A 25,862-nucleotide genomic window follows, 5' to 3' on the forward strand; every position below is an offset into this window, starting at 1 on the left:
TCGGCCAAAACCGACCCTGGAAAACAGCTCAACCGCACCCCCAAACCCCCGAGCACTTTGCCAGGACTGGTTTTGGTTCCCAGTCCGGTTAAAAGTGACGCAAAAGTGGCGCAAGGGGCTTGTAAATCTGTGCCACTGTGTGCTCTGCTGCGTCAGGCTTGAAACATTCAAAGTTCACTGTAAACAAACACTCCCTTATCAGCCAATGACACTCCCAATTCAGCGCTGGGCATGTGCAAGTAGCCAGTGAAAGTGTGAGGATCTGTAAGGAAAGAGGAACCGAGCTTGCCACTTCACAAACTGTTCTATGAGAGACGAAACTTAACTTAACGGTGCACCGTCCGTCCGCAGGTAGAACATGGCTGCGTCCAACCAGCTCCGGAGCCTGAGGGAGGAGGCCACCTGCTCCATCTGCCTGGAATATTTCACACACCCCGTGTTTGTGGAGTGTGGACACACCTTCTGTCTGTCCTGTATCAGTCAGTACTGGGAGGGGCTGCAGACAGACTTCCCCTGCCCTCAGTGCAGAGATCTCGCTCAGAACAAAACCTTCCGGCCCAACAGGCACCTGGCCAACATGATAGAAACCCTGAAACAACTTCAGATACCGAGTGCGACCCCCCAGGAGGCTAAACTGTGCCAAGAACACGAGGAGAAACTGAAACTGTTCTGTGAAGATGACCAGGAGCCCATCTGTGTGGTCTGCAGCGTGTCACGTGATCACACGGCTCACAAGATGCTTCCAATTGGAGAGGCTGCCCAGGAGTACAAGGTATGTGTGCAGGTCATCGGAATCGGGGATGGCAGGGGAGCGAGAGGGCTCACACTGCTACCAAGTACAGAGTCTGTTAGGATTCGATTCAGACGTGCAAGGCTCATTTAAATATAGATATATATATATACATTTTATATTTTGAATGTTTACAGAGTGCGTAAAAATGAAATGCGCTGACAATCTCTGCCTGATATAGTACCTTCCTAATGTTGCCCTGTGCCAGTAATATTCCAACGGTGGGTTGTATCTTTGCTTTTGGGTTATTCTTTTGCTATGCGCACAGAGTTGGACTGGGACAGAAAAAAGGCCCGTCCGTCAAAATGAAAGTGGCTGCGAATAGCGAATCAGAAGGCTCAGAAATAGGCCCAGGTTTGCAAATTGGGGTTGTTTTGAACTTGAAACGCTGTATAGCTGTTTTAGGGTATTGGAGGCTACTTACATTTGTGCTTGTTGCAGGCAACGTTTGTGGTAATATCTGGGAAATCAAAAGTAAAAACCAGCCCACCAGACACTAAAACAGGGCCACAAACACCCACAAATAGAGGGGCCACACAGTGAATTGTCAGACCAGCCCACGTGACACTGCATGATTGCCCTGTAGGCCAGGCCGTCCCTTGATGCCCCATCCTCACGTGAAGTGTTTGGTCTGATATGCTTTACACCAAGTTTAGTGTGATTAATTTAAAAGCACTACTGTCAATGGCAGATTCTCCTAACTAGTTGGCGAAGGAGTGTCCTGATTTTGTTAAAGACAAGGATGCAAGTATTAGGCAGTCTTATTTCTCAGTGGTTATTTTACGCAGCATTTTAAAGCACTACATGTCCCATAATCCTGCGCCCCAGGTAGGAAATGACAGAGGAGACAATCAACCTTTGAGCATTATTGTGGGCAGTCCTGTTTTCTTGATGCACAAATAAAGTGACGGAGCAGGAAGCAGCCTTTTCTTTGATCTACCAGACTACGAGCCCTTATCAAGGAGGCCCGGACTGGCAAGCAACACGCTAAAGTGCACACAAGATAACACTCTCACATGCCCTGAAGAAGTTCATCTTTGAACGAAACGCGTTGGCTGACAATCATCTTAAAAATGTCAAACATTTTCCAATAAAAGACATTATTGGTTTACCAACTACAAAGATTTTGCGACTCATTGTGAATAACAACTTTGTGTATACATTGGTAGTGCGCCACTCCAAAAACCTGAATTCAGTATCTCTCTGCTCAGCAGCTAGCACCCAACAACGGCAGGTGCTGGAAGTGGCTAACGCACACCTTCCCCATAGAAATTACGGACGTTAACACTAAGGGTACACATCGGGATAGTGCGGTCACTGTGTCCGCCGTTGCCTGCGATCATACACCATTGCACAAATAAAGTGTATAGCCAGATACAATAGCGCAGCCAACTTAGCGGACAGCGGCTTAGATAATCATTGTCATGCCAGGATTCCACCCAGTGTCAAACTAGGTGACCATCCCAAATAGTGGAGCCTCTAGGCTTGGGCGACTCATACTCCTTATTCCGTTCAATAACCTGCACCCCAGCAGACACTCTTCTTCCTTGATTACACGGGTGTGCAGCATATAGCGTGGACTCAATGGCTTGATTTAATGACACTGGGTGGAGACTCTGTAATGTCTTATTTTAGACCAAGATGAGAATGGGCCATTAACGTTCGGTTGACCAACGTGGTTTCAGCTGCATAGTGTTTGATACCAGGGGCATAGATTAGCATTTTCTGTGAATCTGTCTGACTCTAGCAGAGAGCTGCTTCTGCCCAACTTTTCATATCTGGGATCTCAAACATTCATGGGAGCGCCGCAAAAAGGTAGAGAAATTACTCAAAGTTGGGCCGGTTGAGGTCACCAGTGGGGTTTCCCAAGAAAAGGCAACTAATTAGATTACCAGTCTTTATTCTGCAGGACAAAATCCAGGTGGACCGTCAAAGAACATAGGAATTTGTTTTCATTTATCTGCACCCCTCAGCAAAACATAAAGCCCCCACAGCAATATAATTCAGATGCCCCCACAGCAGCCAGTGCTTGCCACAGGATATTGTTCTCATTAAGCAGGGTGTCGATTCTGGCATCTTGTTGAATCTTCCCATCTCTAGTAGGTGCTATTCGCATTACAATCTCTCAAGAGCTGGTTGTAGTGGGTCTCTCCAGGGCTGATTGGTCCTTGATTTGAAGCTTGGATAATCTCCTGCGGAAGTTGCTTCACTAGCTTGTGTATGTGCCCTCTAAAGAAAAATGCCAATGGAGTTAAAAATAGGTGGCAGAAAAGAACCTCCTGAGGGAACTGCCTCAAATGATCACGCACTGGAAGACAGAGGAATCCACTCCAGTCTGAATGGACAAGGCAAAATAGTAGATGGAAGGAGAAAAACTGAGAAGGAAAAAACTGGTAGGCAAGAATGTAAAACTTCATAGCTTTAGAACAGAGAAGTTACAATTCTATTAAGGACTCTGAGGCGAGGATAATGCATTTCTTTCTTCACCTTATTACACATGCAAAAAGAAAAATTGATGGACAGAATGCAGAACAATGTCATACATTCATCCCACTACAGAGATCTGGCCCTAAATCCAATGGTTTCTGGCTCCCCATGTTATTCTAGTTTGAACCAAGCCATATGCAAATCAGTCTTGACCCTGCGCCCAATGGGAACAGTCCAGCCCAAACTGCCAGGTCAGGTCCTCCGTGGACTGGAAACAAGCATCATAGGACCAGTTTCGGGATTTCACCCCTCATCAGCCAGGATAGCTTGACTCCAGGGGCATGAAGAGCATGGGACCCACGGCTGGGCATACCTGTCCCACTCAGGGTGACAAATGCAAAAAGAACAATTGATGGACAGAATGCAGAACAATGTCATACATTCACACCAGTACAGAGATCTGGGCCTAAATCCAAAGTTTTTTGTCTCCCTATGTCATTCCAGTTTGAACCCAGCCATATGCAAATCACTCTTGACCCTGCGCCCAATGGGAACAATCCACCCGAACTGCCAGCACAGGTTCCTACTGGACTAGAAACAAGTATCCTAGGACCGGTTTTGGGGCATCACCCCTCATCAGCCAGGCTAGCTTGAATCCAGTGGCACAGTGAGCCCGGGACCCATGCCTGGGCATACCCAGAGCACTTAGGGCGAGAAGGCAAAAGACACACAGATGATGGATGGAATGCAGAGCAAATCAAACATTCTTCCCCAGTAAATAGATCTGGGTTAAATCCATTGTTCTTTTGCTCCCCATGCCACCCCAGTTTGGACCCAGCCATATGCATCAGCCAGGGTAGCTTGAATCCAGTGGCATAGTGAGCCCGGGACCCACATCTGGGCATACACCTTGCACTTAGGGCGAGAAATTTCAATGAATATCTGAGGTTTTTTAAATTCTATTTCCTATCTATAGCATCCCAGTAACCTTTGTTTTTTTCTGTGAAATTCTAAGGTTTTTTAAATGCTAATTGTTAACTATAACGTTCCTGTATCCTTTGGGTTTTTTCAGTTTCTAAGGTTTTTTTAAATTCTATTCCTAAATTGTAATGGCCATTTTTTTGTAAGTGAACCTCTTAAAATTTTCGTACTTTCATTCTATATTTAGATATAATCATGTTTTGATTTCATATGTGTTTATCAGAAAATACATTAATAACTGGTTTTATTTTTAACAATTTTGTAAGTCAGCAAACTATATTGCATTTACAGTGGAGATTCTGTCATCAGTAAATGTATTTCACATCCTGAAAAATACACTTAAAGACATTTTTTAAATAAAGTAACTCTAAATATTTAGTAGAATATTGCTTTAACTTTTCTTTCTATGATCAATTTAGAAGAAAGCCACCTAATAAAAGAAACCTTTGCAAAACTGATGTCGCTTTTCCCTCACACTGTCTTGATGTACTCTAATATATGGCAAAGACAGAAATGGAAGTGGTCCAATCAAATCTGTCCACAGATTGACAAAGCCATATAACAAGGTTATAAAGCTGTTTCTGCATTCCTCAGAGACCATTGCATGGGCTGTATCTATAACAACAACCTGTGTTTTGACATGCATGGAATTTAGAGGAAAGGAAGGAGAGCACTTTACAGATGAAGGCAACTCTGTATCCGATCTGATGTGTAGCTGCCATATACACACAACCAACACAACGGCTCTGGTCAGATCTACCCTAATATCTGAAATATAGTGATGTTTTTTTCTAAAGGTTTTTTTTTTTAGTTTTTGACAATCTCCGCGACGACGTCTCGACCCCCGCGGATATGCCCCGAAAACGGAAAACAAAAGCAGACATTCAATGACCATCAAAATATCCAAAAATAATATGTAAAAAAAACCTTCTGAACATTGCACTACACATATTACTACATACATACTTCTTTCAAAGAATGTTTAAACTCATATCTTTGTACTAAGTTTCTTTAAAAACCATCTTTCAGACCTATTTTCCGTTTTCACGGTTATTTGGGACATCGCGATGACGTCGCTAACCGTGACAATCGTACCTTTCCACAAAGTAAAAACACATATATGCACAAACATTACAGTATTTTACACACTAGAGGTTTATTATTGTACACGTCAAACTCATGTTTTTCTATCGTATTTCTAGAACAGCAATACTCAAAGTACGGCCCGGGGGCCGCATGCAGCCCTCCTGACCTTTACATGCAGCCCTCTGGGTAGCAGCAGCACTAGGCTGCGGTCTACTCAACTTAGCACTAAGATTTGAAAAAAATAAATATACAGCAAGCCCTTATTTACAGGTTATTTAGGCAAAGGAACTAACTATGACTGTAACTTTAGGAACACCGTCATTTTTAGGACAGCATACGTGTAAAAATACAAGTGTCTTTTCAAAATTCAAAAAATGTATTTCATTACCTGTAGAACCATTTAACTCTAGTAAATCAAATTATAGCAGCACATTCAGAAGTATTTTTTTTCAGTACTGGTTTTGGAAACATTCATGCTTCACAACTCCCCCCCACACCTTACAACAATGTCATTAGTGATTATATCCAAGCACAGGAGATGATTTTGTACAGCACGTATCCTGAAGTCATGTATTTAGAAGTCCTCTTATATGTTATATTGAAGAAAAAGGAGGGAAATTGAAATAAAACAATTGCCCAGAGTCACATAATTTGGTCAAGTGGAGATGCCGGGATTCATCCCAGATTTTCTGGTTTCACATTGCGCATTTGAGTCTAGCCACTAGATATACATGCTTCGCTTCCCCTACACCCACGTTACTCCCCACCTCCCCTGCTGGCATCAGTGCAGCCCTCGGTCACACCAAAGGCCAAGCTTTGCAGACCCCGGGAAAATGTTTTTGAGTACCCATCTTCTAGAACAGCCATCTCTAAATCCTGTTTTCCATTTTCGCGATGAGACCAGAGTTTGCGAGGACGTTGGTCATCATGATCCCCGCGGTTACGTCACAAAAGCGTAAAGCAAAATCAGGAATTCAATAGCCATCACCACATGAAAAAATTGTAACTATATATTTAATTCTAACCATGACAGTATATAACTCACTATACAAATAACTCTATAAAAACATTTATCAGTATCTCTATAACAATGCATGCTAATGATTCATTCATATATTTTTATATATTTTCACCAATATCCGGGACGACGTTGATAGTCGCGACGTTCCCGCGATGGTACACTGGGGGGGCCGCGCTGGCGGTCGCAGCGTCATTGCAAATACCGTGCGCGATTTAAAAATCTATTTTGGACATATAACTTCTGTCACTGACACCTCCATTTCTCCACCCTGACCCCTTATGACCCTATCACACAGATTTTCAGCCCCGGGAACCATTCTATGCACTGCAGATGGTTCTGGTGCACCAGATTCCCTGTGCTATGGCACAGAATGCTCGAAAGATATCCACAAAACCATCAGTAGTGGTTGCATTTTTACAGGGCCGGGGTGCCCACAGGACTAGAGGCTCAGAACCTTGCTAAAGCAAAGGTAGATTTGGAGAAACAGAACCTGTGGTTCAAATGCACATCTCTCTACATCGCTTGATGGATATTGATTCAGTGAATTGTTCTGGATTCAGGCTGTTCTGGAGTCAGAGCTGTTCCACCACCTACCTCCCCATCTCCCTGGCCAGGTGTAGAAGCCATGGTAATTCCTAAGGCCTTTGAGAGTGACTGAAAGGGACACACTCATGTATCCTTGCAGGAAGGAGGAGGTCAGCGATGTAGCAGGCTCACCAAATGAAGCTATAGTCAATAACTTCTATACAACAAGCATCTGCAATGCAATAGGGCTCGCATTTACACGAATTTGAGCTATTGGCATTGTAAGTGACAATGCCTTTTATTTATATTTTGGTTTTTAAAACATAAATAAAACATTTACAATGCCAATAGCAAAACCTCTCACAAATGCGAGGCCTTTTTCATTGCAAATGCTTGTTTAAAAGTGTGTGTGTGGGGGGAGGGTTGCAAACAGAAGGTAGCAGAAGGAACACAGAAAGGAAGGGTGTGGGGAAGCAAAACTGTGGGAAGCAAAAATGATAGAACGGTCGGGGAAGGGGCACCGAGGGCATAGGGAGCAAACGATAGACAGCAATGTGAGGGGCAGGGGGAAAAAAGCAAATGTGCGAGAGCAGCGTTAAGCTGGAGATGAAAGCATCCCCTTTACAGGTAATCTGAGCCAAGGAGCAAAGCACAGTGAGCCGCCACTTTGGAACTGGAGAACTGCTCAGTAAAGCACTCCAATACCTTCTGGTCAGGTTCGCTCTTGTGCTTGTGGGAGAGTGTGTCCAAAGAGAAATTTGCAGCCAAAGACTATCTTGCTTTTTTGGATCCATCTCACAGAGGATAAAATTGAGAGAAGAGGGTAAGAGCCCTTTGTTGAAGTCATGGTTTTTAGCAATTGAGCGGAGGAGCCAATGTAAAGCATATTCATGTTTAACATAGATGTTCGTTCATAAAATAAAGACGCCAGATCTAGCGGAATTTACATCACGCACCTTTGACCTCTCTAAAGGCATCCCTGCGTTGCCCCCTTCTGTCTCCTATGGCCCCTGAAGAGTGCCCCGTTTGCTACGAGTTAAACATACCAGTGGTCACAACTGCGCATGAGAGACCCTCCTGCAGTAAGAGAAACTCATTAAAGAAAATAGTGGTTACAGACTAAGGAAGACGTACCATGTAACAACTGAAGTAAAAGGGCCAGTCCTCATGGGCGGTACAAATGAAGACAAGGTGGTACTAAAGAGGGACTAACAAGCCTAATAACGAATCAGGACTCAGGAGCCAGCCTTTAAGAAGGACAATGACACAAGCCAGTGAAAAATGTAGGCGGGGTTTCAAACACATACTCCAATACAGCATTGATTACGGAGCAGCGCATGCGCTGCTTAGGCTTGACCTAAACAGTGATGTATGGAATGCTTGAATAATGCAGCCTGAGTAATTACCAGTGGCTGAGATTGATTCAAGCATTCCCATCGCTTTTTTCTATACCTTAGCGTGTCACCCTAAGTGGGACAGGTATGCCCAGACGTGGGTCCCGTGCACACTGAAACCAAGCAATACCTGGCTGATAAGCCATAACTAGGGGAAAGCCGGTCCTGGGTTGCTTGTCTTTCAGTTCAGGGAGGACCTGGCCTGGCTGTTCGGGCTGGACTGTTCCCATTGGATCAGGGTCAAGACTGATTTGCATATGTTAGGGCCCTGTACCGAGGTGGCATGTTGTGCAAAATAACGATGGACAAGAAAGTGGCCCCAAAAATTTACCAGTGGCTGAAATTAATTCAAGCATTTCATGCATCATTTTGTATATACTTTAGGCTCGACTTTGTATGCCACATCTCCCCTCCACAGCAAACTCCATCCTTGGTTGGTCAAAAATCCTGAAACATAGTAATGCTCGAAATAGCTAGAACCTATACTGAGAACTAATCAACTCTCATGTAACTTTCGAAGTCTGCGATGCTCCTCCAACCACAAAATGCTCGGACACTGAATGATCAACTGATTCAGAGGCCATCGACAACTAGTGCCTCTCCTATGCGAGGTACAATGTTTATTGGGTTCCAGACCGTAGACTACATCTCATAGAGCTGCAGATGATGGTAGAAAGTGGGAGGAGTGGGGTTACTGTGGCAGCTCTTGCAGCTACAAAGGAATGATGGATGACCTGACACCCCCATCAAAGAAACAACTGTTAGTGGAAGCGGGAGGGAAAGTAATGAAGAAAACCAGGTGCCCAGATCAGCGAAGACTTCGACAGCCTCCCCGAAACCCTTCTACCATTGAGGATCACCACACACTGGTGAGGATAACGAAGAATCAAGCACTCGGTCCCTCAGATGAGCAAAGAGGCCTCTCACTCGCCCTGCAGGTGCACCTTCTTCACATGTCCAAACACATGGAAGCAAAAGACCCTGGTTAAGGAAGACTGTAGATGAGCAAAGAGGCCTCTCACTCGCCCTGCAGGTGCACCTTCTTCACATGTCCAAACACATGGAAGCAAAAGACCCTGGTTAAGGAAGACTGCAGATGAGCAAAGAGGCCTCTCACTCACCCTGCAGGTGCACCTTCTTCACATGTCCAAACATATGGAAGCAAAAGACCCTAAGGAAGACTGTAGATGAGCAAAGAGGCCTCTCACTCGCCCTGCAGGTGCACCTTCTTCACATGTCCAAACACATGGAAGCAAAAGACCCTGGTTAAGGAAGACTGCAGATGAGCAAAGAGGCCTCTCACTCGCCCTGCAGGTGCACCTTCTTCACATGTCCAAACATATGGAAGCAAAAGACCCTGGTTAAGGAAGACTGCAGATGAGCACAGAGGCCTCTCACTCGCCCTGCAGGTGCACCTTCTTCACATGTCCAAACACATGGAAGCAAAAGACCCTGGTTACGGAAGACTGCAGATGAGCACAGAGGCCTCTCACTCGCCCTGCAGGTGCACCTTCTTCACATGTCCAAACACATGGAAGCAAAAGACCCTGGTTACGGAAGACTGCAGATGAGCAAAGAGGCCTCTCACTCGCCCTGCAGGTGCCCCTTCTTCACATGTCCAAACACATGGAAGCAAAAGACCCTGGTTAAGGAAGACTGCAGATGAGCAAAGAGGCCTCTCACTCGCCCTGCAGGTGCACCTTCTTCACATGTCCAAACACATGGAAGCAAAAGACCCTGGTTAAGGAAGACTGCAGATGAGCAAAGAGGCCTCTCACTCGCCCTGCAGGTGCACCTTCTTCACATGTCCAAACACATGGAAGCAAAAGACCCTGGTTAAGGAAGACTGCAGATGAGCAAAGAGGCCTCTCACTCGCCCTGCAGGTGCACCTTCTTCACATGTCCAAACACATGGAAGCAAAAGACCCTGGTTAAGGAAGACTGCAGATGAGCAAAGAGGCCTCTCACTCGCCCTGCAGGTGCACCTTCTTCACATGTCCAAACACATGGAAGCAAAAGACGCTGGTTAAGGAAGACTGCAGATGAGCAAAGAGGCCTCTCACTCGCCCTGCAGGTGCACCTTCTTAACATGTCCAAACATATGGAAGCAAAAGACCCTGGTTAAGGAAGACTGCAGATGAGCAAAGAGGCCTCTCACTCGCCCTGCAGGTGCACCTTCTTAACATGTCCCAAACACATGGAAGCAAAAGACCCTGGTTAAGGAAGACTGCAGATGAGCACAGAGGGCTCTCACTCGCCCTGCAGGTGCACCGTCTTCACATGTCCAAACACATGGAAGCAAAAGACCCTGGTTAAGGAAGACTGCAGATGAGAAAAGAGGCCTCTCACTCGCCCTGCAGGTGCACCTTCTTCACATGTCCAAACACATGGAAGCAAAAGACCCTGGCTAAGGAAGACTGCAGATGAGCCAAGAGGCCTCTCACTCGCCCTGCAGGTGCACCTTCTTCACATGTCCAAACACATGGAAGCAAAAGACCCTGGCTAAGGAAGACTGCAGATGAGCAAAGAGGCCTCTCACTCGCCCTGCAGGTGCACCTTCTTAACATGTCCAAACACATGGAAGCAAAAGACCCTGTTAAGGAAGACTGCAGATGAGCAAAGAGGCCTCTCACTCGCCCTGCAGGTGCACCTTCTTCACATGTTCAAACACATGGAAGCAAAAGACCCTGGTTAAGGAAGACTGCAGATGAGCAAAGAGGCCTCTCACTCCCCTGCAGGTGCACCTTCTTCACATGTCCAAACACATGGAAGCAAAAGACCCTGGTTAAGGAAGAGTGCAGATTAGCAAAGAGGCCTCTCACTCGCTCCGCAGGTGCATCTTATTCACATGTCCAAACATATGGAAGCAAAAGACCCTGGTTAAGGAAGACTGCAGATGAGCAAAGAGGCCTCTCACTCGCCCTGCAGGTGCCCCTTCTTTACATGTCCAAACACATGGAAGCAAAAGACCCTGGTTAAGGAAGACAGCAGATGAGCAAAGAGGCCTCTCACTCGCCCTGCAGGTGCACCTTCTTAACATGTCCAAACATATGGAAGCAAAAGACCCTGGTTAAGGAAGACTGCAGATGAGCAAAGAGGCCTCTCACTCGCCCTGCAGGTGCACCTTCTTCACATGTCCAAACATATGGAAGCAAAAGACCCTGGTTAAGGAAGACTGCAGATGAGCAAAGAGGCCTCTCACTCGCCCTGCAGGTGCACCTTCTTAACATGTCCAAACACATGGAAGCAAAAGTGTTGGACAGGCCACACAGAGGGCTTGCTCCCTCCCCGCACGACAGGGCCCGAGCTCCGGCCCACCAGGCATACCCCCGCGACAAGCACCTGTACCCCGTCTCCCGACGGATCTTCTGCCCTCGGACCACTACTCATCACGGGGTCCAGCCCTACCGGCTTCCCCGGCCGGGTCAAGCCTCCATCTTGGGCCCTGCACCACGCGGCCGCGTGGCCTCACCCCGACCCCAACCCCGGGCCTGGCCGGCCCCGACATTCCGGCACCACCATCCACCCAGGAGGTGAGCGGACCACTTGGCAGGTCAATGGGAGAACGAAGTGTCAAGAGCTCTTCCCCCGCCAGGTGCCGATCGCCTCCAGCTCCCCCAGGCACTGGCTCCACCCCCTGCTGGGTGTCTGGACACCTTCATCCCGGACCCTCCGACCTCCAAGTGCGAGGGTCCGGACATCAAAGGGCACCAGCCCTATAACTGGGGCAGCTCCGGAGCAGGAAGGCAGTTGTATCCTGGAGTCGAGAGACACCGAGTGAACTCAGCCTTGACGGTCTACTGGCGCTGCCGTAGCCCGCTCTTGTGACCCATCGTTCTGCCTGCTGGCGCTGCCGCGGCCTTCTGCAATCTCCATCTTCCTGGGACCTGCTGGCGCTGCCGCGGCCCGTTGTAACATCCATCTTCCTGGGACCTGCTGGCGCTGCCGCGGCCCGTTGTAACAACCATCTTCCTGGGACCTGCTGGCGCTGCCGCGGCCCGTTGTAACAACCATCTTCACCGGGACCTGCTGGCGCTGCCGCGGACCGTACATCGACCATCTTCCTGGGACCTGCTGGCGCTGCCGCGGCCCGTTGTACCAACCATCTTCACCGGGACCTGCTGGCGCCGCCGCGGACCGTACATCGACCATCTTCCTGGGACCTGCTGGCGCTGCCGCGGCCCGTTGTAACAACCATCTTCACCGGGACCTGCTGGCGCTGCCGCGGCCCGTACCACCTAACCACCAAGCTCGAGGATTGTGAGCTCATCATCTCATCCGAACTACCTGACTGGTAAACAGACTGTCCCGCTACCCCCTTCCCTACCTTGCGAGAATCGAATCGAGGGGACCCCTGAGTCCAGACCTCCTTGTACCATTCAACCGTACCTTAAGAAGTGCTTATAAAGAACACTGAACCTTATCCGTGTGTGGTATCTGTCTGTGGGGGGGAAGTTACTTGTCTGTACGATCGCTGGAGACGGTTCTCCCCGGAGACCTCTCCTCCTGACCCCGGCCGACCCTCCCGGTCCGTCTACCTTTTCTAACATTGGTGGCCAGCGGCGCGATCCGAATCAACGCGTAATCGTACAGAGAGTAGCTCACCCCACGACAAAAACACGATGTCGACCAAAGATAGCAGCCCCACCGAGAAATTCCAAATGGAGAAATTAGAAGAATACAACCACCGCGAACTGAGACAATTTTGCATAGAACTTGGCATTGCTACCACCGGCCTAAGTACCAAGGATGATCTCAAGCGCGCCCTTGAGTCATGGACAGAAACTGGGGTCGCAGGACCCTCCGACCAAAGCAGCGTCACACCAGACCAAAACAGCATCACACCCGAGGGGAACGCCACGGCTCCCGAGGAGCGGGGAACGGGCCTCTCACAGGAGGAGATCCGAGAAAGAGACAGAATCAGATTACACGAGTTGGAGATGGCACGACTCAAGATGGATGGGGAACTCAAGTTAGCTGAACAGAAACTCAACCTCGAGCACATGCGGCTCCGAGATGAACGAGAAGAGAAGCAGAGACAGAGAGAGCTGGAGGAGAAAAAAATAACGCTCGAGCACGAGCGCCGACTAGCGGAGATAGAACTGCGAAAACAGAATAAGGAACTGGGGGTGCCTGAGCGACCACACACCCCGGGGCCAATTGAGAAAAAAGTCCATATCCCCAAAGATGTTGTCCGCGAGTATGTCCGAGAAGACGACATACAGCAATGGTTTAAAGCCTATGAGATCGCCATGACCTCCCACCGGATCGACCGGAGTGATTGGGGAGCCGGACTTTGGGGGAGGTTTATCAACGAGGGTCGCGATGCCCTACTGCAGCTCCCAGATCACCAAATGTCGTCCTACGACCACATGAAGGCTGCTCTCCTCACCCGCTACGGCCTCACACCCGAGATGTACCGCCAGAGGTTCAGAGATTGCACCCGGATCCCAGGTACAACTTGGGTAGAATACGTGAACTATTTCAGCCGTGCCTTCGAGGGTTGGATCAAGGGGAGTCAGGTCACCACCTACGAACAACTCTTCAACCTTATGGTATGGGAGCACCTGTCAAACAACTGTTTCGTCGAGCTCAGGCAGCACCTCCTCGACAGTAAGCTGACTGACCCCCGGCAGCTCGCCGCCGAAGCTGACCGATGGGAAAGCACCCGAGTGGGCCGGAAAGGGCCACACGACCAGAACAGAAGCAGCCAAGGCCAGCACCGTCCTCGGGGAGGAGGAGGGGGCCAGGGTCGAGGGAGAGACGCCTTGCCAGCAACCCCCGTGGCCAGCACCCCGCCTCCGGCCGGCCGGGGCAACCCCCCGTTGCGGCCCGGGTTCCGAGCCAACGTCACGTGCCACCGGTGCCAGCGACTAGGTCACTACGCCAATGACCCGAGCTGCCCGCTAAACCAAACACCCAAGCCCCGCCAGGTAGCGGCCGCCGCCCTGGGGGAAGAGCGATTATCGGAGGAACCCGAAGAGTATGAGCCGGCCCAGCAAGGGTGGGAACCGGCCGCCATGGTCCTGGCGTGCTTAGGGGGAAGAGACATGGTCCCGCGGGCTCCCCTACCCGCCAACATCAGGAAATACGGTCAGTGGGTGACCATTAATGGACAGAGGGCCGAGGCCCTACGTGACACCGGCGCCAGTGTGACGGCCGTCCGCTGTCACCTGGTGAAGCCCGAGCAGATCCTGCCGAACATTCTCTGCCCCGTCCGCTCGGCAGATAACTCTGAGAGTATGTGTAAAATGGCCTGCGTCCCATTCGAATGGGGAGGGGTCTCCGGCCTGCTGAAAGTGACGGTCCGGGACGATGCCCCCGTGGACTGCCTCCTGGGGAATGATCTCGAGAGTTCCCCGTGGGCCACCGTCGAGAGAAGAGAGCACCTGGGGATGCTGGGCCTCCCGGACTGGGCCTGCATAACCACCCGGTCCATGGCCGCCCGTGCCGCCCCCCGATCAGAAGAACCCGAATGGCCAGCACCTCCGCCCCCGGTCGCCCCAGTAGAGGGCAACGGCGAGGCCGGCCTCCCGGACCCGACGACCGAAGAGGACGCGCAACCCCAGGACCTTCCGGATCTGGCTCAGTGGCGTCAAGAAGGGGGGCCCACCCAAGAACAGTTCCACCAGGAACAAAAGACCTGTCCCTCCCTCGAGGGACTCCGCCAACAAGCCAGCGCCCAAAACGCAGGGGACGCCACCGGAACTCACTGGGTCTACTGGGATAATGACCTGCTCTACAGCGAGCAAAGAATCGCCGAGCTGGGGGCCGGTCGAGTTCTGGTGGTACCTCTCCGCTTCAGAGACTTTCTGCTCAACTTAGCCCACGATGTCCCCCTGGCTGGACACCTGGGCCAGGACAAAACGTACAGTCGCCTAGTGACCCACTTTTTCTGGCCAAAAATGAGGAATGACGTCCTGAACCACTGCCGATCTTGCCCCACATGACAAGCCAGCGGGAAGAGTGGTCGGAAGCTGAAAGCCCCTCTGCAACCCTTCCCTGTGGTCACCACCCCGTTCGAGAGGGTGGGGATAGACATTGTGGGGCCTCTGGACCCCCGCACGGCACAAGGACACAGGTTCATCTTAGTGCTAGTGGACCATGCCACCCGCTACCCCGAGGCGGTGCCCCTACGGACCGTGACAGCTCCGGTGGTTGGCCGGGCCCTAATGGGGATCTTCTCCCGGGTAGGCTTCCCCCGAGAAGTCGTCAGCGACCGAGGCACAAATTTCATATCCAAATACATGAAGTCCCTCTGGCAACAATGCGGGGTCACCTACAGATTCACGACCCCCTATCACCCCCAAGGGAACGGACTAGTGGAGCGTTTTAACCGCACTCTCAAGGGGATGATTGGGGGATTGGAAGAGCCCCTCCGTCGCCAGTGGGATGTACTACTCCCGTGCCTCCTCTTCGCCTACCGGGAAGTTCCCCAGAAGTCCCTCGGTTTTAGCCCTTTCGAACTCCTGTACGGGCACCCTGTGCGAGGGCCCCTCAGCCTAGTCAAGGAAGGTTGGGAGATGGCCCCCCTAACAACCCCTCCAGACGTCTTCAAATACATCCTGGCCCTACGAAACCAGACCCGGCGCTTCAGGGAGATGGCCAAGGCGAACCTCGAGGCTAGCCAGGAGGACATGAAGAGGTGGTATGATCACAATGCCTCCTCCGTTGAATTCGAGCCTGGTCAGCAGGTATGGGTGATGTCCCCCACCGAACCATGTGCCTTGCAAGATAAGTGGACGGGGCCCTTCAAAGTGGTCGAGCGCAAAAGCCCCGTCACTTACCTCATCGACATGGGGACCTCCCGGAACCCCCTTCGGGTCCTCCACACCAACCGACTCAAACCACACTTTGTGCGCTCAGAACTCAGCCTCCTGATGGCTACGGACAATGGGGCAGAGGAAGACTCCGAACCCCTCCCGGATCTTCTGAAGACTCAGGAGAATGACGGCTCCGTGGACGGGGTCCGGCTCTCTGACGCCCTCACTTCGGAGCAACGCCAGGACTGCCGGAACCTCCTGCTGCAGTTCGCTGCCCTGTTCTCCCTCACCCCCGGGGTCACCCCTTGGTGTTTGCACGACGTAGACACCGGGGACAGTCCCCCTGTCCGACACCGGGCCTACCGCGTACCAGATCGGGTACGGGCCTGCATACAAGAGGAAGTGGCCAAGATGCTCACGATCGGGGTCATCGAGCCCTCGGACAGTCCCTGGGCCAGTCCGGTTGTATTGGTTCCCAAAGCCGCTGCCCCCGGCACCGCACCTGAACTGAGATTCTGCGTCGACTACCGGGGCTTGAACGCTGTCACCCGGACCGACGCTCATCCCATCCCCCGAGCAGACGAGCTGATCGACCGGCTGGGGGCCGCCCGCTACCTTAGTATCTTCGACCTAACAGCGGGCTACTGGCAGATCGGCCTCACACCCAGGGCTCAGGAACGGTCAGCCTTCTCTACCCCCGATGGCCACTATCAGTTCAAGGTCATGCCCTTTGGCATGAAGAATGCCCCCGCCACGTTTCAACGCCTTGTGAACCAGGTCTTGGCGGGGCTCGAAGAGTTCAGCGCTGCCTACCTGGACGATATCGCTGTATACAGCCGCCACTGGTCCGACCACCTCCGTCACCTCCAAGAGGTCCTACAAGCCCTCCAGCGGGCCGGCCTCACCATTAAGGCCGGCAAGTGCCAAATTGGCCAAGGGTCTGTGACCTACCTTGGGCACCAAGTGGGGAGCGGGCTGGTGGCCCCCCTACAACTTAAGATTGCGGCCATCCAGTCCTGGCAGCCCCCCGTCACCCAGACCGAGGTCCGAGCCTTCTTGGGGCTCACCGGCTACTACCGGCGGTTCGTGAAGGACTACGGCAGCATCGTGGGGCCCCTCACGGGTCTCACGTCCAAGAACCAACCGAAGCGGATTAACTGGACTCCTGATTGTCAAGCGGCCTTCGAGAAGCTGAAGGCCGCCCTGTGCACCGCCCCTGTGCTCCAGGCCCCCGATTACAGTCGGGAATTTGTGGTGCAGACCGACGCCTCCGACCACGGCATCGGGGCCGTCCTCTCTCAGTTGAACCCCGAAGGTCATGACCAGCCGGTGGCCTTCATCAGTCGACGTCTCCTGGCCCGAGAACAGCGTTGGAGCACCATCGAGAGGGAGGCATTTGCAGTAGTGTGGGCCCTCAAAAAACTCCGACCCTATCTCTTCGGTACCCACTTCCGGGTACAAACCGACCATCGACCCCTGCAATGGCTGATGCAGATGCGGGGGGAGAACCCAAAACTCCTGCGCTGGTCCATTTCCCTGCAGGGAATGGACTTCACCGTGGAGCACCGACCAGGCCAAGACCACGCCAACGCGGATGGCCTGTCCCGCTTTTTCCGCCTCGACGAAGAGAGTCCCCAAGGAGATGGGTGACTCTCCCCGCCTTCAGCTGGGGGGGACGCATGTTGGACAGGCCACACAGAGGGCTTGCTCCCTCCCCACGACAGGGCCCGAGCTCCGGCCCACCAGGCATACCCCCGCGACAAGCACCTGTACCCCGTCTCCCGACGGATCTTCTGCCCTCGGACCACTACTCATCACGGGGTCCAGCCCTACCGGCTTCCCCGGCCGGGTCAAGCCTCCATCTTGGGCCCTGCACCACGCGGCCGCGTGGCCTCACCCCGACCCCAACCCCGGGCCTGGCCGGCCCCGACATTCCGGCACCACCATCCACCCAGGAGGTGAGCGGACCACTTGGCAGGTCAATGGGAGAACGAAGTGTCAAGAGCTCTTCCCCCGCCAGGTGCCGATCGCCTCCAGCTCCCCCAGGCACTGGCTCCACCCCCTGCTGGGTGTCTGGACACCTTCATCCCGGACCCTCCGACCTCCAAGTGCGAGGGTCCGGACATCAAAGGGCACCAGCCCTATAACTGGGGCAGCTCCGGAGCAGGAAGGCAGTTGTATCCTGGAGTCGAGAGACACCGAGTGAACTCAGCCTTGACGGTCTACTGGCGCTGCCGTAGCCCGCTCTTGTGACCCATCGTTCTGCCTACTGGCGCTGCCGCGGCCTTCTGCAATCTCCATCTTCCTGGGACCTGCTGGCGCTGCCGCGGCCCGTTGTAACATCCATCTTCCTGGGACCTGCTGGCGCTGCCGCGGCCCGTTGTAACAACCATCTTCCTGGGACCTGCTGGCGCTGCCGCGGCCCGTTGTAACAACCATCTTCACCGGGACCTGCTGGCGCTGCCGCGGACCGTACATTGACCATCTTCCTGGGACCTGCTGGCGCTGCCGCGGCCCGTTGTACCAACCATCTTCACCGGGACCTGCTGGCGCCGCCGCGGACCGTACATCGACCATCTTCCTGGGACCTGCTGGCGCTGCCGCGGCCCGTTGTAACAACCATCTTCACCGGGACCTGCTGGCGCTGCCGCGGCCCGTACCACCTAACCACCAAGCTCGAGGATTGTGAGCTCATCATCTCATCCGAACTACCTGACTGGTAAACAGACTGTCCCGCTACCCCCTTCCCTACCTTGCGAGACTCGAATCGAGGGGACCCCTGAGTCCAGACCTCCTTGTACCATTCAACCGTACCTTAAGAAGTGCTTATAAAGAACACTGAACCTTATCCGTGTGTGGTATCTGTCTGTGGGGGGGAAGTTACTTGTCTGTACGATCGCTGGAGACGGTCCTCCCCGGAGACCTCTCCTCCTGACCCCGGCCGACCCTCCCGGTCCGTCTACCTTTTCTAACAAAAAGACCCTGGTTAAGGAAGACTGCAGATGAGCAAAGAGGCCTCTCACTCGCCCTGCAGGTGCACCTTCTTCACATGTCCAAACATATGGAAGCAAAAGACCCTGGTTAAGGAAGACTGCAGATGAGCAAAGAGGCCTCTCACTCGCCCTGCAGGTGCACCTTCTTAACATGTCCAAACACATGGAAGCAAAAGACCCTGGTTAAGGAAGACTGCAGATGAGCAAAGAGGCCTCTCACTCGCCCTGCAGGTGCACCGTCTTAACATGTCCAAACACATGGAAGCAAAAGACCCTGGTTAAGGAAGACTGCAGATGAGCAAAGAGGCCTCTCACTCGCCCTGCAGGTGCACCTTCTTCACATGTCCAAACACATGGAAGCAAAAGACCCTGGTTAAGGAAGACTGCAGATGAGCAAAGAGGCCTCTCACTCGCCCTGCAGGTGCACCTTCTTCACATGTCCAAACACATGGAAGCAAAAGACCCTGGTTAAGGAAGACTGCAGATGAGCACAGAGGCCTCTCACTCGCCCTGCAGGTGCACCTTCTTCACATGTCCAAACATAAGGAAGCAAAAGACCCTGGTTAAGGAAGACTGCAGATGAGCAAAGAGGTCTCTCACTCGCCCTGCAGGTGCACCTTCTTCACATGTCCAAACATATGGAAGCAAAAGACCCTGGTTAAGGAAGACTGCAGATGAGCAAAGAGGTCTCTCACTCGCCCTGCAGGTGCACCTTCTTCACATGTCCAAACATATGGAAACAAAAGACCCTGGTTAAGGAAGACTGCAGATGAGCAAAGAGGTCTCTCACTCGCCCTGCAGGTGCACCTTCTTCACATGTCCAAACACATGGAAGCAAAAGACCCTGTTAAGGAAGACTGCAGATGAGCAAAGAGGCCTCTCACTCGCCCTGCAGGTGCACCTTCTTCACATGTCCAAACATAAGGAAGCAAAAGACCCTGGTTAAGGAAGACTGCAGATGAGCAAAGATGCCTCTCACTCGCCCTGCAGGTGCACCTTCTTCACATGTCCAAACACATGGAAGCAAAAGACCCTGGTTAAGGAAGACTGCAGATGAGCAAAGAGGCCTCTCACTCGCCCTGCAGGTGCACCGTTTTCACATGTCCAAACATATGGAAGCAAAAGACCCTGGTTAAGGAAGACTGCAGATGAGCAAAGAGGCCTCTCACTCGCCCTGCAGGTGCACCTTCTTAACATGTCCAAACATATGGAAGCAAAAGACCCTGGTTAAGGAAGACTGCAGATGAGCAAAGAGGCCTCTCACTCGCCCTGCAGGTGCACCGTTTTCACATGTCCAAACACATGGAAGCAAAAGACCCTGGTTAAGGAAGACTGCAGATGAGCAAAGAGGCCTCTCACTCGCCCTGCAGGTGCACCTTCTTAACATGTCCAAACACATGGAAGCAAAAGACCCTGGTTAAGGAAGACGGCAGATGAGCAAAGAGGCCTCTCACTCGCCCTGCAGGTGCACCGTCTTAACATGTCCAAACACATGGAAGCAAAAGACCCTTGTTAAGGAAGACTGCAGATGAGCAAAGAGGCCTCTCACTCACCCTGCAGGTGCACCTTCTTCACATGTCCAAACACATGGAAGCAAAAGACCCTGGTTAAGGAAGACTGCAGATGAGCAAAGAGGCCTCTCACTCGCCCTGCAGGTGCACCTTCTTCACATGTCCAAACATATGTAAGCAAAAGACCCTGGTTAAGGAAGACTGCAGATGAGCAAAGAGGCCTCTCACTCGCCCTGCAGGTGCACCTTCTTCACATGTCCAAACACATGGAAGCAAAAGACCCTGGTTAAGGAAGACTGCAGATGAGCAAAGAGGCCTCTCACTCGCCCTGCAGGTGCACCGTTTTCACATTTCCAAACATATGGAAGCAAAAGACCCTGGTTAAGGAAGACTGCAGATGAGCAAAGAGGCCTCTCACTCGCCCTGCAGGTGCACCTTCTTCACATGTCCAAACACATGGAAGCAAAAGACCCTGGTTAAGGAAGACTGCAGATGAGCAAAGAGGCCTCTCACTCACCCTGCAGGTGCACCGTTTTCACATGTCCATACATATGGAAGCAAAAGACCCTGGTTAAGGAAGACTGCAGATGAGCAAAGAGGCCTCTCACTCGCCCTGCAGGTGCACCTTCTTAACATGTCCAAACATATGGAAGCAAAAGACCCTGGTTAAGGAAGACTGCAGATGAGCAAAGAGGCCTCTCACTCGCCCTGCAGGTGCACCGTTTTCACATGTCCAAACACATGGAAGCAAAAGACCCTGGTTAAGGAAGACTGCAGATGAGCAAAGAGGCCTCTCACTCGCCCTGCAGGTGCACCTTCTTAACATGTCCAAACATATGGAAGCAAAAGACCCTGGTTAAGGAAGACTGCAGATGAGCAAAGAGGCCTCTCACTCGCCCTGCAGGTGCACCTTCTTCACATGTCCAAACATATGGAAGCAAAAGACCCTGGTTAAGGAAGACTGCAGATGAGCAAAGAGGCCTCTCACTCGCCCTGCAGGTGCACCTTCTTAACATGTCCAAACACATGGAAGCAAAAGACCCTGTTAAGGGAGACTGCAGATGAGCAAAGAGGCCTCTCACTCACCCTGCAGGTAGACCTTCTTCACATGTCCAAACACATGGAAGCAAAAGACCCTGGTTAAGGAAAACTGCAGATGAGCAAAGAGGTCTCTCACTCGCCCTGCAGGTGCACCTTCTTCACATGTCGCAAACACATGGAAGCAAAAGACCCTGGTTAAGGAAGACTGCAGATGAGCAAAGAGGCCTCTCACTCGCCCTGCAGGTGCACCTTCTTAACATGTCCAAACATATGGAAGCAAAAGACCCTGGTTAAGGAAGACTGCAGATGAGCAAAGAGGCCTCTCACTCGCCCTGCAGGTGCACCTTCTTAACATGTCCAAACATATGGAAGCAAAAGACCCTGGTTAAGAAAGACTGCAGATGAGCAAAGAGGCCTCTCACTCGCCCTGCAGGTGCACCTTCTTAACATGTCCAAACACATGGAGGCAAAAGACCCTGGTTAAGGAAGACTGCAGATGAGCACAGAGGCCTCTCACTCGCCCTGCAGGTGCACCTTCTTCACATGTCGCAATCATATGGAAGCAAAAGACCCTGGTTAAGGAAGACTGCAGATGAGCAAAGAGGCCTCTCACTCGCCCTGCAGGTGCACCTTCTTAACATGTCCCAAACACATGGAAGCAAAAGACCCTGGTTAAGGAAGACTGCAGATGAGCACAGAGGCCTCTCACTCGCCCTGCAGGTGCACCGTCTTCACATGTCCAAACACATGGAAGCAAAAGACCCTGGTTAAGGAAGACTGCAGATGAACAAAGAGGCCTCTCACTCGCCCTGCAGGTGCACCGTCTTAACATGTCCAAACACATGGAAGCAAAAGACCCTGGTTAAGGAAGACTGCAGATGAGCAAAGAGGCCTCTCACTCTCCCTGCAGGTGCACCTTCTTCACATGTCCCAAACACATGGAAGCAAAAGACCCTGGTTAAGGAAGACTGCAGATGAGCAAAGAGGCCTCTCACTCGCCCTGCAGGTGCACCTTCTTAACATGTCCAAACATATGGAAGCAAAAGACCCTGGTTAAGAAAGACTGCAGATGAGCAAAGAGGCCTCTCACTCACCCTGCAGGTGCACCTTCTTAACATGTCCAAACATATGGAAGCAAAAGACCCTGGTTAAGAAAGACTGCAGATGAGCAAAGAGGCCTCTCACTCGCCCTGCAGGTGCACCGTCTTCACATGTCCAAACACATGGAAGCAAAAGACCCTGGTTAAGGAAGACTGCAGATGAGCAAAGAGGCCTCTCACTCACCCTGCAGGTGCACCTTCTTCACATGTCCAAACACATGGAAGCAAAAGACCCTGGTTAAGGAAGACTGCAGATGAGCAAAGAGGCCTTTCACTCGCCCTGAAGGTGCACCTTCTTCACATGTCCAAACACATGGAAGCAAAAGACCCTGGTTAAGGAAGACTGCAGATGAGCAAAGAGGCCTCTCACTCGCCCTGCAGGTGCACCGTTTTCACATGTCCAAACATATGGAAGCAAAAGACCCTGGTTAAGGAAGACTGCAGATGAGCAAAGAGGCCTCTCACTCGCCCTGCAGGTGCACCTTCTTCACATGTCCAAACACATGGAAGCAAAAGACCCTGGTTAAGGAAGACTGCAGATGAGCAAAGAGGCCTCTCACTCGCCCTGCAGGTGCACCGTTTTCACATGTCCAAACATATGGAAGCAAAAGACCCTGGTTAAGGAAGACTGCAGATGAGCAAAGAGGCCTCTCACTCGCCCTGCAGGTGCACCTTCTTAACATGTCCAAACATATGGAAGCAAAAGACCCTGGTTAAGGAAGACTGCAGATGAGCAAAGAGGCCTCTCACTCGCCCTGCAGGTGCACCTTCTTCACATGTCCAAACATATGGAAGCAAAAGACCCTGGTTAAGGAAGACTGCAGATGAGCAAAGAGGCCTCTCACTCGCCCTGCAGGTGCACCTTCTTAACATGTCCAAACACATGGAAGCAAAAGACCCTGTTAAGGGAGACTGCAGATGAGCAAAGAGGCCTCTCACTCACCCTGCAGGTGCACCTTCTTCACATGTCCAAACACATGGAAGCAAAAGACCCTGGTTAAGGAAAACTGCAGATGAGCAAAGAGGCCTCTCACTCGCCCTGCAGGTGCACCTTCTTCACATGTCGCAAACACATGGAAGCAAAAGACCCTGGTTAAGGAAGACTGCAGATGAGCAAAGAGGCCTCTCACTTGCCCTGCAGGTGCACCTTCTTAACATGTCCAAACATATGGAAGCAAACGACCCTGGTTAAGGAAGACTGCAGATGAGCAAAGAGGCCTCTCACTCGCCCTGCAGGTGCACCTTCTTAACATGTCCAAACATATGGAAGCAAAAGACCCTGGTTAAGAAAGACTGCAGATGAGCAAAGAGGCCTCTCACTCGCCCTGCAGGTGCACCTTCTTAACATGTCCAAACACATGGACGCAAAAGACCCTGGTTAAGGAAGACTGCAGATGAGCAAAGAGGCCTCTCACTCGCCCTGCAGGTGCACCTTCTTCACATGTCGCAATCATATGGAAGCAAAAGACCCTGGTTAAGGAAGACTGCAGATGAGCAAAGAGGCCTCTCACTCGCCCTGCAGGTGCACCTTCTTCACATGTCCAAACACATGGAAGCAAAAGACCCTGGTTAAGGAAGACTGCAGATGAGCAAAGAGGCCTCTCACTCGCCCTGCAGGTGCACCTTCTTCACATGTCCAAACATATGGAAGCAAAAGACCCTGGTTAAGGAAGACTGCAGATGAGCAAAGAGGCCTCTCACTCGCCCTGCAGGTGCACCGTCTTCACATGTCCAAACATATGGAAGCAAAAGACCCTGGTTAAGGAAGACTGCAGATGAGCAAAGAGGCCTCTCACTCACCCTGCAGGTGCACCGTCTTCACATGTCCAAACACATGGAAGCAAAAGACCCTGGCTAAGGAAGACTGCATATGAGCAAAGAGGCCTCTCACTCGCCCTGCAGGTGCACCTTCTTAACATGTCCAAACATATGGAAGCAAAAGACTCTGGTTAAGGAAGACTGCAGATGAGCAAAGAGGCCTCTCACTCTTCCTGCAGGTGCCCCTTCTTCACATGTCCAATCACATGGAAGCAAAAGACCCTGGTTAAGGAAGACTGCAGATGAGCAAAGAGGCCTCTCACTCGCCCTGCAGGTGCACCTTCTTCACATGTTCAAACACATGGAAGCAAAAGACCCTGGTTAAGGAAGACTGCAGATGAGCAAAGAGGCCTCTCACTCGCTCTGCAGGTGCACCTTCTTCACATGTCCAAACACATGGAAGCAAAAGACCCTGGTTAAGGAAGACTGCAGATGAGCAAAGAGGCCTCTCACCCACCCTGCAGGTGCACCTTCTTAACATGTCCAAACATATGAAAGCAAAAGTCCCTGGTTAAGGAAGACTGCAGATGAGCAAAGAGGCCTCTCACTCGCCCTGCAGGTGCACCTTCTTAACATGTCCAAACACATGGAAGCAAAAGACCCTGTTAAGGGAGACTGCAGATGAGCAAAGAGGCCTCTCACTCACCCTGCAGGTGCACCTTCTTCACATGTCCAAACACATGGAAGCAAAAGACCCTGGTTAAGGAAAACTGCAGATGAGCAAAGAGGCCTCTCACTCGCCCTGCAGGTGCACCTTCTTCACATGTCCAAACACATGGAAGCAAAAGACCCTGGTTAAGGAAGACTGCAGATGAGCAAAGAGGTCTCTCACTCGCCCTGCAGGTGCACCTTCTTCACATGTCCAAACACATGGAAGCAAAAGACCCTGGTTAAGGAAGACTGCAGATGAGCAAAGAGGCCTCTCACTCGCCCTGCAGGTGCACCGTCTTCACATGTCCAAACACATGGAAGCAAAAGACCCTGATTAAGGAAGACTGCAGATGAGCAAAGAGGCCTCTCACTCGCCCTGCAGGTGCACCGTTTTCACATGTCCAAACATATGGAAGCAAAAGACCCTGGTTAAGGAAGACTGCAGATGAGCAAAGAGGCCTCTCACTCGCCCTGCAGGTGCACCTTCTTAACATGTCCAAACATATGGAAGCAAAAGACCCTGGTTAAGGAAGACTGCAGATGAGCAAAGAGGCCTCTCACTCGCCCTGCAGGTGCACCTTCTTCACATGTCCAAACATATGGAAGCAAAAGACCCTGGTTAAGGAAGACTGCAGATGAGCAAAGAGGCCTCTCACTCGCCCTGCAGGTGCACCTTCTTAACATGTCCAAACACATGGAAGCAAAAGACCCTGTTAAGGGAGACTGCAGATGAGCAAAGAGGCCTCTCACTCACCCTGCAG

The 25,862-nt window shown here is 51.6% G+C and overlaps 1 protein-coding gene across 2 annotated transcripts in view; it reads left to right on the forward strand.

Moving 5' to 3' along the window:
* Nucleotides 1-290: 290 nt before the first annotated feature.
* LOC146869378 (E3 ubiquitin-protein ligase TRIM39-like) overlaps nt 291-25,862 on the forward strand; it is a 144,474-nt gene continuing 118,902 nt past the window's right edge. The window contains exon 1 of one of the 2 annotated variants that reach the window (XM_085599675.1): nt 291-772. In XM_085599675.1, coding sequence (XP_085455801.1) covers nt 359-772 — 414 coding nt within the window. In that variant the 5' untranslated portion in view covers nt 291-358. The remainder of the gene's footprint in view (nt 773-25,862) is intronic. The other variant, XM_085599672.1, reaches the window with a different exon arrangement.

Source organism: Triturus cristatus, chromosome 1_1 (assembly GCF_964204655.1).
Source record: "Triturus cristatus chromosome 1_1, aTriCri1.1, whole genome shotgun sequence".
Lineage (NCBI taxonomy): Eukaryota > Metazoa > Chordata > Amphibia > Caudata > Salamandridae > Triturus > Triturus cristatus.